At 66.0% G+C, this 14,819-nt stretch overlaps 2 protein-coding genes across 2 annotated transcripts; one reads left to right on the forward strand and one right to left on the reverse strand.

Annotated features, from left to right (window-relative positions):
- Positions 1–422: 422 nt before the first annotated feature.
- LOC311438368 (antigen WC1.1-like) lies at positions 423–4,758 on the forward strand. The gene is made up of 12 exons (XM_084522680.1): positions 423–728; positions 845–1,165; positions 1,243–1,557; positions 1,635–1,937; positions 2,046–2,366; positions 2,444–2,758; positions 2,829–3,137; positions 3,251–3,592; positions 3,714–3,866; positions 3,945–4,040; positions 4,120–4,206; positions 4,351–4,758. The coding sequence occupies exons 1-12, from the start codon at positions 677–679 to the stop codon at positions 4,512–4,514; spliced, it is 2,778 nt and encodes a 925-aa protein (XP_084378806.1). The 5' UTR covers positions 423–676; the 3' UTR covers positions 4,515–4,758.
- A 3,373-nt stretch (positions 4,759–8,131) lies between these two features.
- On the reverse strand, positions 8,132–14,510 carry LOC311437289 (antigen WC1.1-like; the record flags this gene model as incomplete). The annotated part of the gene is made up of 13 exons (XM_084520328.1): positions 8,132–8,528; positions 8,674–8,760; positions 8,840–8,935; positions 9,037–9,189; positions 9,312–9,653; positions 9,767–10,075; positions 10,146–10,460; positions 10,538–10,858; positions 10,967–11,269; positions 11,347–11,661; positions 11,737–12,057; positions 13,789–13,842; positions 14,228–14,510. The coding sequence occupies 13 exons, from the start codon at positions 14,508–14,510 to the stop codon at positions 8,365–8,367; spliced, it is 3,063 nt and encodes a 1,020-aa protein (XP_084376454.1). The 3' UTR covers positions 8,132–8,364.
- Positions 14,511–14,819: the final 309 nt, after the last annotated feature.

A 14,819-nucleotide genomic window follows, 5' to 3' on the forward strand; every position in this document is an offset into this window, starting at 1 on the left:
GGTGCCCTGAGGCTGAAGCCTCAGCTCTGAGCCCATTGGCAGCATCCCCACTGCTGCTCAAAGGCACGATGCTATCGCCAGCAGCGCAGGTGCCCCAGCAGCTGCGTGCAGTTAAAGCTGCCGCCGGGTCTCTGGGAGGGGGAATCTGCCCCCTTTGTGCCCTGTGCCACCAGCCTCTGCAGGGGCTGGAGATGTCCCTCCTGCACGTATTGAGGCCAGCACAGGGACCTGATTCTGCTCAGTGACCCTCGGGGTTCTTCCAGGTGGGTCAAGGACCCCGCGACACAGGCTGAGTACTGGGGTGCTGAGGGAGGCCATGATATGAGGGAGGACCCCATGCTGGGGATAACCCTGTCCCCACGGGGACCTGCTCTCAGGCACAGTCCCAACCGCAGCGTAGGGGGATACAGGAGCCAGGCAGGCTGGCTCCCCTCGGGGACATTTGGGTGCTGAGCCCCAGCAGGGAGGCGGGGGGGTGCGTGACGCCAGAAGCGGAGCCGAGTCTCATATTTGGGCACGGAGCAGGTTATTGGAGGCTGGGCCCCGGCAGGCAGCAGATAACCCTCCTGATAGCGGCTCACAAGGTGCCTCCGCCGCCCCCATTGGCTCCTGCCAGCGGGGGCTGCCTATATATCCCCCTCCCCGGCGCGGGGCTGCGTCTGGCACTGGGGGCAGGATGGTGCCTGCCAGGGCACTGGGGCTGCTCCTCTGCGTGCAGCTCTGCGGGGGTGAGTGGTGGGGCTGGCCGTGGGGCAGGGGCTGGCTGTGGATAAGTGGTGGGGCAGGGAGCAGCTGTGGGGCAGGCATCCCCTGGGCTCAGCAAGGTCCCTGGGGTTGCCCGCAGGCAGCGGGGAGCTGCGGCTGGTGGATGGCGGCGGGCGCTGCGCCGGCCGCGTGGAGGTGAAGCACGAGGGCGAGTGGGGCTCCGTCTGCAGCTACGACTTTGACTGGGACCACCGGGGCGCCGGCGTGGTGTGCCGGCAGCTGGGCTGCGGCGCGGTGGCCCGGGCGTCCCCGTACGCCCCATTTGGGCAGGGCAAGGGACGCATCTGGCTGCACCCCTTCTTCTGCCGTGGCTCTGAGGCCACCTTGCAGGACTGCCCCCATTATGGTTGGGGCAAACACTTCTGTGACCATGATCGGGACGTGGGGGTGACCTGCACAGGTGAGTCGCGGTGGTGGTGCTGGGGATGCTGTGCTGGGACCCCCCTGGAAAAATCTGAGGCTTACGGCCCTGTACAGAGGCGCTGGAGCTGCGGCTGGTGGCTGGCAGGGGACCGTGTGAGGGGAGAGTGGAGGTGAAGCTGCGGGGACGCTGGGGCACGGTGGCAGATGATGCCTGGGACATGGAGGACGCTGAGGTAGTGTGCCAGCAGATGGGCTGCGGCTCAGCTGCTGACATCTACAAAGGGTCTAATTTTGGCCAAGCTGATGGCCCCCTCAGTTTGGCGCTTGTTGACTGTGATGGGACTGAGAAGGCCCTCTGGGACTGCAAGATTCAAGGCTGGGGACCCTATGATGGCCCTCATGAATACGACAGCACTGTGGTGTGCCACGGTGAGTGCTGGGGACATGCGGTGCTGCAGGGAGCCCCCTCGTCCGCATCCCCCCCAGGAGCCCTCCTCTCGCGGCAGGGTTCTCCCGTCTGGCCGGAGGGGACGGCGCCTGCTCGGGGCGGCTGGAGGTGCGGCAGGGCCGGGCCTGGGCCACCGTCTGCCACGGCCACGTGGACCTCAAGGCCGCCCAGGTGGTGTGCAGGGAGCTGGGCTGCGGCACGGCAGTGGCCGTCCCCGCTGCCGGCCATTTTGGGGCAGCAACGGGGCCGCTCTGGGACGGCGCCTTTGAGTGCAACGGCAGCGAGCCACTCCTGGCCAGCTGCGCCCGGCGGCCGACCCACGGCCAGGCCTGTGCTGGCCCCGCTGCTATCGTCTGCTCACGTAAGTGCTGGGGCCGCTGTCCGGGGGGCCGGGGCAGCCCCTTGCAGCGTGGGGTGCCCCGGGGGGTCCCTGCCCTGCCATCCCCCCAGCGCCCTCTCTGCGCCGCAGCCTACACCGGTTTCCGTTTGGCGGATGGCGGCTCGGGCTGCGCCGGGCGGGTGGAGGTGGAGGCGCAGGGGACATGGGGAGCGCTGTGTGCCAGCGCCTGGGACCTGCGCGACGCCCACGTCCTGTGCCGCCACCTGGGCTGCGGCCCCGCCGCCTCCCTGCCCCCAGGAGGCCATTTCGGGACGGGCACGGCGACGGGGCCGCTGCGGCGCGATGCCCTGAGCTGCAGCGGGAGCGAGCGGCACCCGGGCGAGTGCCCCGTGGCGCTGCTGGGGGAGCCCGCCTGCCCCCCTGGCCATGCCGCCGCCGTCAACTGCTCAGGTGGGTGCAGGGGCCGCGGGGACCCGTGGCAGGCGGGGAGCAGCGCCCATCCCCACGGCACGGCCGGGCTCTTGCAGGCGCCGCTGAGCCCCTGCGGCTGCTGGACGGGGAGAGCCGGTGCGACGGGCGGCTGGAGGTGGCCACGAGCCCCGGGGCCTGGGCCCGCGTGGCTGCGGGGCCGGGGGACGACCGAGCTGCCTCCGTGGCGTGCCGGCAGCTGGGCTGCGGTGTGCCAGAGAAGGTCTACGCTGTGCCGGCCGCCAGCTCGGGCCCCGTGGAGCTGCAGGAGCTGCGCTGTGCTGGCACCGAGGAGCTCCTGGCGCAGTGCAACGCCTCGGGGCCTGCCGCAGCGCCCGGCCACAGCCCCCCAGAGGCGGCCGTCGCCTGCTCAGGTGAGTGCGCCGGGAAGGGCCGCGGGTGCCCAGCGGGCGCCCCCAGCCCCATCCTGGCCCTCCCGTGCAGGCAGCCGGCGGCTGAGGCTGGCGGGCGGCCCCGGGCGCTGCGCCGGCAGGGTGGAGGTGTACAGCGAGGGCACGTGGGGCACCGTCTGCCAGGACGCCTGGGACCTGCCAGATGCCGACGTCGTGTGCCGCCAGCTGGGCTGCGGGCGGGCCCTGGAGGCGCCCGGCTCGGAGCGCTTCGGGCCCGGCGTGGGGACGCTGTGGCCGGGTGCCGGGGGCTGCTCGGGGACGGAGGCGGCTCTCTGGGCCTGCCCAGCCCCGGCACGGCGCGGCTGCCGCCGGGGCGGCGGTGCCGGTGCCGTGTGCTCAGGTGAGCACTGTGATCCCTGAGCTGGGTGGGGAGCAGGCCCCGCTGCCCGTGGGGTGCGCGCTGCCCCACCTGTCCCAACGGTGCCGCGACCCCCCCGTCCCCTGTTGTTGCAGGGCTGCTGCGTCTGGCGGGGGGCAGCAGCAGCTGCAGCGGGCACCTGGAGGTGCTGCGCGAGGGGACGTGGGGCCGCGTGTGCGCCAACGACACCAGCCCCGCCACAGCTGCCGTTGTCTGCCGCCAGCTGGGCTGTGGCACCGGGGGGAGGCTGGCGGCCGTCCCCGCACAGGGCTCGGTCCCCGCCTGGCTGGGCTGGGTGCGATGCCAGGAGGGGGCCCCCTCGCTCTGGCGCTGCCCCTCGGCGCCCTGGCACCTGCAGTCCTGCGGCCCCGAGGGGGTCGCCCACATCGCCTGTGACGAGGACACCGAGGACACGAGCGGGGCCACCAGCACTGCAGGTAGCAGCTGCCGGCACGGGGGTGCTTGCCCAGCTGGCTCTGCCCGTGCCCACTGCCCCCTGCCCCCTACCCCTGCTGCCGTGCGGATCCCGGCCTCACGCTGCAGGTGCCATCCCTGCAGGTGCCAGCAGCAGCAGCAGCGTTGCCCCACTCACAGCAGTGTCGGGGAGCGTGCCGGTGCCCACGGTCCTGTGCGTGCTCCTGGGGACGTTGCTGGGCCTGGCCCTGGCAGCCCTGGCTGTGCAGGCACACCGCGCACGGCTGCAACGCCGAGGTGGGCACTGCCTTGGGAGTCCTCGTGGGTCTGAGGGGAACTGTGAGACGTGCGATTGTAACACGTTCTTCCTTGCAGGCCCCAATAGAACCACAGATGCCGGCTCCGAGGTTGTGTACGAGGAGCTGGATTACAGCCTGATGCCCGAGTACCAGGAGGTGCCCAGCCACACAGGTGGGAGCACGGTCGTCCCCAGAGCCTGGGGCTGTCCCCATCCCTGGCCCAACACTCAGCAGCTCCTTCTCCACCGCAGGCTCCCTGTCCAAGGGCTCAGGCATGAAGCCACAGGATGACAGCTGGGATGGCAATGACGAGGAGCTCAGCCCCGGAGAGGCCCCAGGTAGGGGAAAGGGCACTGAACAGGGACACAAAGGCACAAGGGTCAGAGGAGAGGGGCTAAGATCGAGCAGTGGTGCTGGGGAAGTGAGGGCACACGGCCCTTGAGGCTGCGTCCTCAGCCCCGGCCCCTCCTCGCCTGGCGCAGCCCCCCCGGCCCAGCCCGGGCACGGCCCCCCGGATGGCTACGACGATGCTGCGGCCGTGCCGGACGAGCCCCCCGCTCCCCACGGCGGGGACGCCCCGGCGCAGCCCCGCGGGGACACGGGCTATGACGACGTTGACATGGGCACCCTGGGGACAGCGCCGTGAGGAGGCCCTGGGGACACGGCTGCAGGAGGGGGCTCCGGCCCCAGGGAGGGCTGGCCCTGCCCATGGGGGGCCCATGGGGGGCACCCGTCCCTGCCCAGCCCTCAGCACGCTGCAGAAACGGCTCCATCGGCCCGCCCGCACCCGTGGCCCAACGTCACGCCAGGCTCCTTGTGAAGTTTTTCAGCATGGCCTTTCCCTGTGCAGTGCTCTTTCCAATTAAAGCCCCCAAGTGCTTGGAACTTCACTCTTTGCACCATTCTGTGTTTTTCTCTCTCCCGGGTCCATCGTCCATCCCGTGGGGCCATGGGGCAGAGCTGGGCCCTCAGGCATGTCCCCATGGCTCTGGGCACGCAGGAAGGATTGGGAAGAGCCCAGGGCCCAGTTCCGGGGCCTTCCTTTGGCCCCAGAGCTGCACGCTCTCCCTGCCAGGATAATGTAGAATGATAGAATCATAGCATATCCCGAGTTGGACTCGATGATCCGTATGGGTCCCTTCCAACTCCTGCCACCACACAGGTCTGTTATAAGTTGTCCCCGTAATTTTTCAGAGAGCATTGTATTAACCAGAGAAAGGAAGTTATTGAGTAAGCCAACAGCAAGCAAAACAGCTCTGGGCGGCCGGGGAGTCTCGGCTCCGCCAATGGCGCGCACCTCACCCCCGCCAGGGTCCCTTTTTATATCTTGGTAATTCCGGGATTACGCAGCCCATCCTGGTATATTCTGTGACTGTGCACAATGTTGCTAGGGGGTCGTCTCTGTCCCTCTGGTGGTCGTGAAGATGAAGGCCATAGTCTTCCTCGGCGTTGTGGTTCAACTTCTTTTTTTATTTGGTCATGTTGGCCCAGTGTGAGACAGAAAGGCAGGATGTTGATACACTATTTTAGCAACAAGACAATGAACAAACATTTATTGTGTATTACAAGGTCTACCCTAGATTTTAGACCATGTGAGTAAATGCAGAGTCCGTGCACTGCTTCAACTCCGACAGGCCTGGTGCCGTGACTGGTTCCCTTGGGAGCCTGTTCCAGTGATTGACCCCCCCCTCAGTGAAGAACCTCTTCCTGATGTCCAGCCTAAACCTCCTTTGCCTCAGCTTGACACCATTCCCACGGGTCCTATCACTGGTGATTAAGGAGAACAGGTCAGTGCCTGCCCCTCCACTCCCCCTCATGAGGAAACTGTAGACCACGATGAGGTCCCCCCACAGCCTCCTCTCCTCCAGGCTGAACAGGCCCAGTGCCCTCAGACGCTCCTCATACGTCTTCCCCTCTCGTCCCTTCACCATATTCATCACCCTCCTCTGGACACTCTCCAACAGTTTAATGTCCTTCTTGTACTGTGGTGCCCAGCACTGCACGCAGTGCTCCAGGTGAGGCCGTACCAGCGCAGAGCAGAGCAGGACAATCACCTCCCTCGACCGACTGGCGATGCCGTGCTTGATGCACCCCAGGGTATTGGCCCTCCTGGCTGCCAGGGCACACTGCTGGCTCACATTCAGCTTGCTGGACACAACCCCCAGATCCCTCTCTGCGGGGCTGCTCTCCAGCGTCTCGTCGCCCAGTCTGTACGTACTGCCAGGGTTGCCCTGTCCCAGGTGCAGGAACCGGCACTTGCTCTTGTTAAACTTCATGCAGTTTAGGCCGCATGAACAGGCTGAGGGAAGGGCACGGCTTGTGGGGACCAGCAGAAACAACGGCACGCAGCGTAGTGTCATCGTAGCCATGCTTAGCTTTGCATCTACTTGCAAGAATGTGCTCAGTGCTGCACAGTAGCAAGAAGAACTGCGGTGTGTGGCCACTCATTGCAAATGGTAGAGGATCAAATCCAGGCAGTGACAAACTCGTGCTCCTCCAAGCTGACGGGAGATCCTCAGAAACAACTCGGCCTCGGACAGTGCTGTGGCATCTCTATAGTGTGAGGGTCAGCAGCAAATTGGCTTTTTTGGAAAAATGGGAAGGGAAGGGAAGGGAAGGGAAGGGAAGGGAAGGGAAGGGAAGCAGAGCCAGAGGAATTATTGTTCCTCTCTACTCAGCCCTGGAGAGGCTGGAACTGGAAAATTGTGTTCCGTTTTGTGCCCCTCACTACAAGAAGGACAGGGAGGTGCTGGAACATGTCCACAGAAGGGCAGCAAAGCTGTTGAAGTGTCTAGAGACCAAGTCTTATGAGGAGCAGCTGAGAGCCACTGAAAGAGGCCTGGAGAAAAGGAGGCTCAGGGGTGACCTTATCATGCTCTTGAAATACCTTAAGGGAAGTTGAAGGGAGTGGGGGTCTGGCTCTTTTCCAAACACATCGGGTGAGCCAAACTGGCCAGAGGGACACTGCATCCTACATGGCATCATGCTGCACAATAAAAATGGAGAGGGTTGGCTGGGGGGACACTGCTGCCTGGGGACAGGCTGGGCTTCGGTCAGAGCACAGTGAGCAATTGCACTGTGCACCACCTGTTTCAAATCTATATACTTATTTATTTACTGCTATCTTCATTATTATTTTCCCATCACTTTGTGTCCTATTTAACTGTCTCATGACAGTAACCCATGACTTTAACCTATTGTTTGTTTTTCCTCAGTTGTCTGCCCCATCCCACTGTGGCAGGGGAGGGGACCCACTGAAGGGCTCTGTGGTACTCAGCTGCTGCTGGGTTAAACGACAGCAACCTGTGCCAACTCAAGCAGCTGTGCTGGAAATTACCAATCACAACCATCATCTGAGAAAAGGAAGAAGCAATACCCAGAAAGAAACAGCTCACTACTGCCTTTGTAACCACCACCTATCTTGAGGTTTAGCAGGCTGCTCTCCGGTCCAGGAAGGACAAGGACGGGCGACTGCTGTTGCCTCTTTTCCTGGGACAGGTTTTGCTTTCAGCAGCTACTCACAGTGCACTAATAAAAAAATTCTGTTCTAACAGGTCTATGTCCTTCTTGTACTGGGGGCCCTAGAGTTGAACGCAGTACTCAAGTAGTGGCCTCACCAGGGCCGAGTACAGGGGGACAATCACTTCCCTCTCCCTGCTGGCCACACCACTTCTAACACTAGCCCGGACTCTGTTGGCCCTCTTGGCCACCTGAGCACACCGCTGGCTCCTGTTCAGCCACCTGCCGAACAATCCCCCCAGCTCCCTTCCCTCCAGGCAGCTTTCCAGCCACTCTGCCCCCAGCCTGCAGCCTTGCATGGGGTTGTTGTGCCCCACGTGCAGGACGCGGCACTTGGCCTTGTTGAACCTCATCCAGTTGGCCTCGGCCCATCGCTCCAGGTCCCTCTGCAGAGCCTTCCTGCCCTCAGGCACATCAACACTCCTGCCCACCTTGGTGTCCTCTGCCAGCTTGCTGACGGTGCACAATATCCCCTCGCACCAGGACAGGTGGTGCTGGGAGTACTGGGGCAGAGGAGGCGTCCCTGGGACGCGCTGTGCCCTTCCCTCATCCTGTTCTACTTGCAGGGAAAGCATGCAGCTCTGGGGCCAAAGGAAGGCCCCGGAGCTGGGCCCTGGGCTCTTCCCAACCGTTCCTGCATGCCCAGAGCCATGGGGACATGCCTGCGGGCCCAGCTCTGCCCTGCGGCCCCACGGGATGGACGAGCGACCCGGGAGAGAGAAAGACACAGAATGGTGCAAAGAGTGAAGTTCCAAGCACTTGGGGGCTTTAATTGGAAAGAGCGCTGCGCAGGGAAAGGCCATGCTGAAAAACTTCACAAGGAGCCTGGCGTGACGTTGGGCCACGGGTGCGGGTGGGCCGATGGAGCCGTTTCTGCAGCGTGCTGAGGGCTGGGCAGGGACGGGTGCCCCCCATGGGCAGGGCCAGCCCTCCCTGGGGCCGGAGCCCTCTCCTGCAGCCGTGTCCCCAGGGCCTCCTCACGGCGCTGTCCCCAGGGTGCCCATGTCAACGTCGTCATAGCCTGTGTCCCCGCGGGGCTGCGCCGGGGCGTCCCCGCCATGGGGAGCGGGGGGCTCGTCCGGCACGGCCGCAGCATCGTCGTAGCCATCCGGGAGGCCGTGCCCAGGCTGGGCCGGGGGGGCTGCGCCAGGCGAGGAGGGGCCGGGGCTGAGGATGCAGCCTCAAGGGCTGTTTGCCCTCACCTCCCCAGCACCACTGCTCCGTCATAGCCCCTCTCCTTGGGCCCCCTGTGCCTTGCAGTCCCTACTGATTGCCCCTTGCCCTACCTGGGGCCTCTCTGGGGTTGCTCTCCTCCTCATCACCATCCCAGTTGTCGTCCTGCAGTTTCATGCCTGAGCCCTTGGACAGGGAACCTGTGGTGGAGAAGGAGGTGCTGGGTGCTTGGCCAGGGATGGGGACAGCCCCAGGCCCTGGGGACGACCGTGCTCCCACCTGTGTGGCTGGGCACCTCCTGGTACTCGGGCATCAGGCTGTAATCCAGCTCCTCGTACACGGCCTCAGCGCCGACATCCGTGGCTTTCACAGGGTCTGTAAGGAAGTACACGCTGCAAGGGCATGCCCCACTGTTCCCCACAGCCCCATGGAGACTCCGAAAGGGGCACCAGGGGAACCCCCAAGGCAGTGCCCACCTCGGCGTTGCAGCCGTGCGCGGTGTGCCTGCACAGCCAGGGCTGCCAGGGCCAGGCCCAGCAACGTCCCCAGGAGCATGCACAGGACCGTGGGCACCGGCACGCTCCCCGACACTGCTGTGAGTGGGGCAACGCTGCTGCTGCTGCTGGCACCTGCAGGGATGGCGAGGGGCAGCGTGAGGCCGGGATCCGCACGGCAGCAGGGGCAGGGGACAGGGGGCAGTGGGCACGGGCAGAGCCAGCTGGGCAAGCACCCCCGTGCCGGCAGCTGCTACCTGCAGTGCTGGTGGCCCCGCTCGTGTCCTCGGTGTCCTCGTCACAGGCGATGTGGGCGACCCCCTCGGGGCCGCAGGACTGCAGGTGCCAGGGCGCCGAGGGGCAGCGCCAGAGCGAGGGGGCCCCCTCCTGGCATCGCACCCAGCCCAGCCAGGCGGGGACCGAGCCCTGTGCGGGGACGGCCGCCAGCCTCCCCCCGGTGCCACAGCCCAGCTGGCGGCAGACAACGGCAGCTGTGGCGGGGCTGGTGTCGTTGGCGCACACGCGGCCCCACGTCCCCTCGCGCAGCACCTCCAGGTGCCCGCTGCAGCTGCTGCTGCCCCCCGCCAGACGCAGCAGCCCTGCAACAACAGGGGACGGGGGGGTCGCGGCACCGTTGGGACAGGTGGGGCAGCGCGCACCCCACGGGCAGCGGGGCCTGCTCCCCACCCAGCTCAGGGATCACAGTGCTCACCTGAGCACACGGCACCGGCACCGCCGCCCCGGCGGCAGCCGCGCCGTGCCGGGGCTGGGCAGGCCCAGAGAGCCGCCTCCGTCCCCGAGCAGCCCCCGGCACCCGGCCACAGCGTCCCCACGCCGGGCCCGAAGCGCTCCGAGCCGGGCGCCTCCAGGGCCCGCCCGCAGCCCAGCTGGCGGCACACGACGTCGGCATCTGGCAGGTCCCAGGCGTCCTGGCAGACGGTGCCCCACGTGCCCTCGCTGTACACCTCCACCCTGCCGGCGCAGCGCCCGGGGCCGCCCGCCAGCCTCAGCCGCCGGCTGCCTGCACGGGAGGGCCAGGATGGGGCTGGGGGCGCCCGCTGGGCACCCGCGGCCCTTCCCGGCGCACTCACCTGAGCAGGCGACGGCCGCCTCTGGGGGGCTGTGGCCGGGCGCTGCGGCAGGCCCCGAGGCGTTGCACTGCGCCAGGAGCTCCTCGGTGCCAGCACAGCGCAGCTCCTGCAGCTCCACGGGGCCCGAGCTGGCGGCCGGCACAGCGTAGACCTTCTCTGGCACACCGCAGCCCAGCTGCCGGCACGCCACGGAGGCAGCTCGGTCGTCCCCCGGCCCCGCAGCCACGCGGGCCCAGGCCCCGGGGCTCGTGGCCACCTCCAGCCGCCCGTCGCACCGGCTCTCCCCGTCCAGCAGCCGCAGGGGCTCAGCGGCGCCTGCAAGAGCCCGGCCGTGCCGTGGGGACGGGCGCTGCTCCCCGCCTGCCACGGGTCCCCGCGGCCCCTGCACCCACCTGAGCAGTTGACGGCGGCAGCATGGCCAGGGGGGCAGGCGGGCTCCCCCAGCAGCGCCACGGGGCACTCGCCCGGGTGCCGCTCGCTCCCGCTGCAGCTCAGGGCATCGCGCCGCAGCGGCCCCGTCGCCGTGCCCGTCCCGAAATGGCCTCCTGGGGGCAGGGAGGCGGCGGGGCCGCAGCCCAGGTGGCGGCACAGGACGTGGGCGTCGCGCAGGTCCCAGGCGCTGGCACACAGCGCTCCCCATGTCCCCTGCGCCTCCACCTCCACCCGCCCGGCGCAGCCCGAGCCGCCATCCGCCAAACGGAAACCGGTGTAGGCTGCGGCGCAGAGAGGGCGCTGGGGGGATGGCAGGGCAGGGACCCCCCGGGGCACCCCACGCTGCAAGGGGCTGCCCCGGCCCCCCGGACAGCGGCCCCAGCACTTACGTGAGCAGACGATAGCAGCGGGGCCAGCACAGGCCTGGCCGTGGGTCGGCCGCCGGGCGCAGCTGGCCAGGAGTGGCTCGCTGCCGTTGCACTCAAAGGCGCCGTCCCAGAGCGGCCCCGTTGCTGCCCCAAAATGGCCGGCAGCGGGGACGGCCACTGCCGTGCCGCAGCCCAGCTCCCTGCACACCACCTGGGCGGCCTTGAGGTCCACGTGGCCGTGGCAGACGGTGGCCCAGGCCCGGCCCTGCCGCACCTCCAGCCGCCCCAAGCAGGCGCCGTCCCCTCCGGCCAGACGGGAGAACCCTGCCGCGAGAGGAGGGCTCCTGGGGGGGATGCGGACGAGGGGGCTCCCTGCAGCACCGCATGTCCCCAGCACTCACCTTGGCACACCACAGCAGTATCGTAGTCGTGAGGGCCGTGGTATGGTCCCCAGCCTTGAATCTTGCAGTCCCAGAGGGTCTTCTCAGTCCCACTACAGTCGACAAAGGCCAAGCTGATAGAACCTTCTGCTAGTCCAAAGTGAGAGCTGTGGTAGGCACCAACAGCTGAGCCGCAGCCCATCTGCTGGCACACCACCTCGGCGTCCTCTATGTCCCAGGCATTGTCCGCCACCGTGCCCCAGCGTCCCCGCAGCTTCACCTCCACTCGCCCCTCGCAGGGTCCCCTGCCAGCTGCCAGCCGCAGCTCCAGCTCCTCTACACCAGGTACAGGACTCAGTCCTGGACTTGGAATCCAGACCCAGCATCCCCAGCACCACCACCGCGACTCACCTGTGCAGGTCACCCCCACGTCCCACTCATGACCACAGAAGTGATTGCCCCAGCCGAAGTGACGGCAGTTCTCCAAGGTAGCTTCTGTCCCAAGGCAGAAGATTGGGTGCAGCCAGATGCGTCCCTTGCCCTGCCCAAACGGGGCATACGGGGACGCCCGGGCCACCGCGCCGCAGCCCAGCTGACGACACACCACGCCGGCGCCCCGGTGGTCCCAGTCGAAGTCGTAGCTGCAGACGGAGCCCCACTCGCCCTCGTGCTTCACCTCCACGCGGCCGGCGCAGCGCCCGCCGCCATCCACCAGCCGCAGCTCCCCGCTGCCTGCGGGCAACCCCAGGGACCCTGCTGAGCCCGGGGGATGCCTGCCCCACGGCTGCTCCCTGCCGCAGTGCTTGCCCACGGCCAGCCCCTGCCCCACGGCCAGCCCCACCACTCACCCCTGCAGAGCTGCACGCAGAGGAGCAGCCCCAGTGCCCTGGCAGGCACCATCCTGCCCCCAGTGCCAGACGCAGCCCCGCGCCGGGGAGGGGGATATATAGGCAGCCCCCGCTGGCAGGAGCCAATGGGGGCGGCGGAGGCACCTTCTGAGCCGCTATCAGGAGGGTTATCTGCTGCCTGCCGGGGCCCAGCCTCCAATAACCTGCTCTGTGCCCAAATATGAGACTCGGCTCTGCTTCTGGCGTCACGCACCCCCCCGCCTCCCTGCTGGGGCTCAGCACCCAAATGTCCCCGAGGGGAGCCAGCCTGCCTGGCTCCTGTGTCCCCCTGAGCTGGGGTTGGGGCTGTGCCCGAGGAGAGCAGGTCCCCATGGGGACAGGGTTATCCCCAGCATGGGGTCCTCCCTCAGAACATGGCCTCCCTCAGCACCCCAGTACTCAGCCTGTGTCGCGGGGTCCTTGACCCACCTGGAAGAACCCCAGGGGTCACCGCGTAGAATCAGGTTCCCGTGTTGGCCTCAATACGTGCAGAAGGGACATCTCCAGCCCCTGCAGTGGCTGGTGGCACAGGGCACAAAGGGGGCAGATTCCCCTTCTCAGGAACCTGCTGGCAGCTCTCACTGCACGCAGCTGCTGGGGCACCTGCACTGTTGCCGATAGCATCGTGGCTTTGAGCAGCAGCGGGGATGCTGCCAACGGGCTCAGAGCTGAGGCTTCAGCCTCAGGGCACCGATTTGCAGCACCGTCCATGAGGGGAATGTGTCACATGCACAGGTTCCTGTCCGACACCAGGGACAGCTTGTGGCCTGGGCATCACCCAGATAGACCCCAAAGAGGCCACATGTGCCTCTGGACCCGGGGACAGAAAGAAGGAGCCCTAAAGTGGGAGGAGGAGGAGGAGAAGGAGGCAGCCTGACCCTAGCAGCAGGCACAGGGGTACCCACAGAACGTAGCTTGGTGCTGGGAGGTCCCGCTGCTGTGGGGCCAGCACAGAAACCCCCAGCTGTAGAAGGGGCCAGCAGCACAGCCCCAGCCCTCCTTGCCCGTGTCCCTGTGTGCAGCCCGGTGCTGGGGCAGGAGGAAGTGTGTGCCGGGTGTGCAGACGCCTCTCCGAAGCGTAGCCCTGATCGCAGCCCTGTCTGTCCGCAGGGCCGGGACACAGGGCATTGCTCTTCTGGTACACTGTGCCAGAGCAGCGCTGCTCTCCACCCCAGCTTCTCCAGCTTCTCGCATTCTGCCCCGGGCAGCTCCAGCACCAGGCAGCCAGGGCAGGCCGATAGGACACGCTGTGGCGAGCAGACACAGGGCTGGGCCCGAGCAGCACTGCCAGGCCCTGCTGCACACAACACCAGCCCTTTCATATCCTCTGAGTTTTTGTTTTTGTTTTATTTTTTATTTTGTTTTATGTTTGTTAGTTTGTTTGTTTGTTTTCTCAGTTTTCTGCCCCATCCCACTTGGGCAGGGGAGGGGACCCACTGAAGGGCTCTGTGGTACTCAGCTGCTGCTGGGTTAAACGACAGCAACCTGTGCCAACTCAAGCAGCTGTGCTGGAAATTACCAATCACAACCATCATCTGAGAAAAGGAAGAAACAAAACCCATAAGAAACAGCTCACTACTGCCTTTGTAACCACCACCTATCTTGAGGCCTAGCAGGCTCCTGTCCAGTTCTGGAAGGACAAGGGCAGGCGACTGCTGTTGCCTCTTTTGCTGGGACAGGTTTCGCTTTCAGAAGCTACTCACAGTGCACTAATGAGAGAGGCAGAGCTGTGAGGAGCATTTTCGAAGGCTGCTTTCCGTATTAGGGCATATGATCTGATAGGCAGGGTGCTTCCCCAGAGCGAAGTCAGTGCTTCAACTGATTAACTGCAGCTATTTGATGTTGCTTGTACCTGCTGTCGCTGGGGCAGGGACTCCTATTTTCTCTTACTGACTCCTATGCAGAAGCCTGCAATGCTCCAGCAGCAGCAAAGTGACCATCCTGAAGGCAGGGCCCTGGCATCAGCCAGCTGCTCTTAGAGGAAGGCTGCCCAGAGCTGGGGTGGGAAGCTGCACTCATGAGCCCTGAGCACCAGCCCTGCAGCCCCCTGTTGTCCTGCTGGCCGTCCCCCAGCTGCTCTCTGGGCTCTGCGACAGGACACTGAAGGTGGTCGTCAGCTGACAGCTCCGAGTACTTGATGCACTGGAGCCTGTCCCCGCACAGGGGGCAACGCAGCTTCTTCTTGGCCCACCGCAGCGCACAGCCCAAGCAAAGCTGTTGGAGACAGGGCAGCAGGTAGGCCATGTCGTCCCGGCTGTGACGATAGAGCATGCAGGCCCAGCCTGACGACCCGTCCATGGCCGCAGGGCACTGCAGAGATGCCACCAACTGCAAGAGACAGCGAGGCCACGGCCGCTGGCACTCCCAGGGTGGGCGGCAGAGATGCCCCAGTATCCCAGCAGGAAACCCGCGGGCCCCATGGCTGTGCCGTCCTGTGCTCCCCACTGCCACGGAGCCGGGCTGTGGCCCTGGCAGCTCCCCGAGCCCCACGATCCCCAGGGGGATTCGTCCCCGCACAGCTCAGCTGGAGGCTCCACAGCACAACCTGACGGAATCCTTGCTCAGCCGTCCAAGCCTCACGGACACGCTGGGCAGGAGTGCAGGCAC

This window comes from Aythya ferina (assembly GCF_964211825.1).
Source record: "Aythya ferina genome assembly, chromosome: 5".
Lineage (NCBI taxonomy): Eukaryota > Metazoa > Chordata > Aves > Anseriformes > Anatidae > Aythya > Aythya ferina.

Coding starts and splice junctions, on each gene's coding strand:
- LOC311438368 (XM_084522680.1), top strand. CDS start 677: ATGGTGCCTGCCAGGGCACTGGGGCTGCTCCTCTGCGTGCAGCTCTGC. Junction 1,166..1,242: donor CGTGGGGGTGACCTGCACAG/GTGAGTCGCGGT, acceptor GGCCCTGTACAG/AGGCGCTGGAGCTGCGGCTG. Junction 1,558..1,634: donor CAGCACTGTGGTGTGCCACG/GTGAGTGCTGGG, acceptor CTCTCGCGGCAG/GGTTCTCCCGTCTGGCCGGA.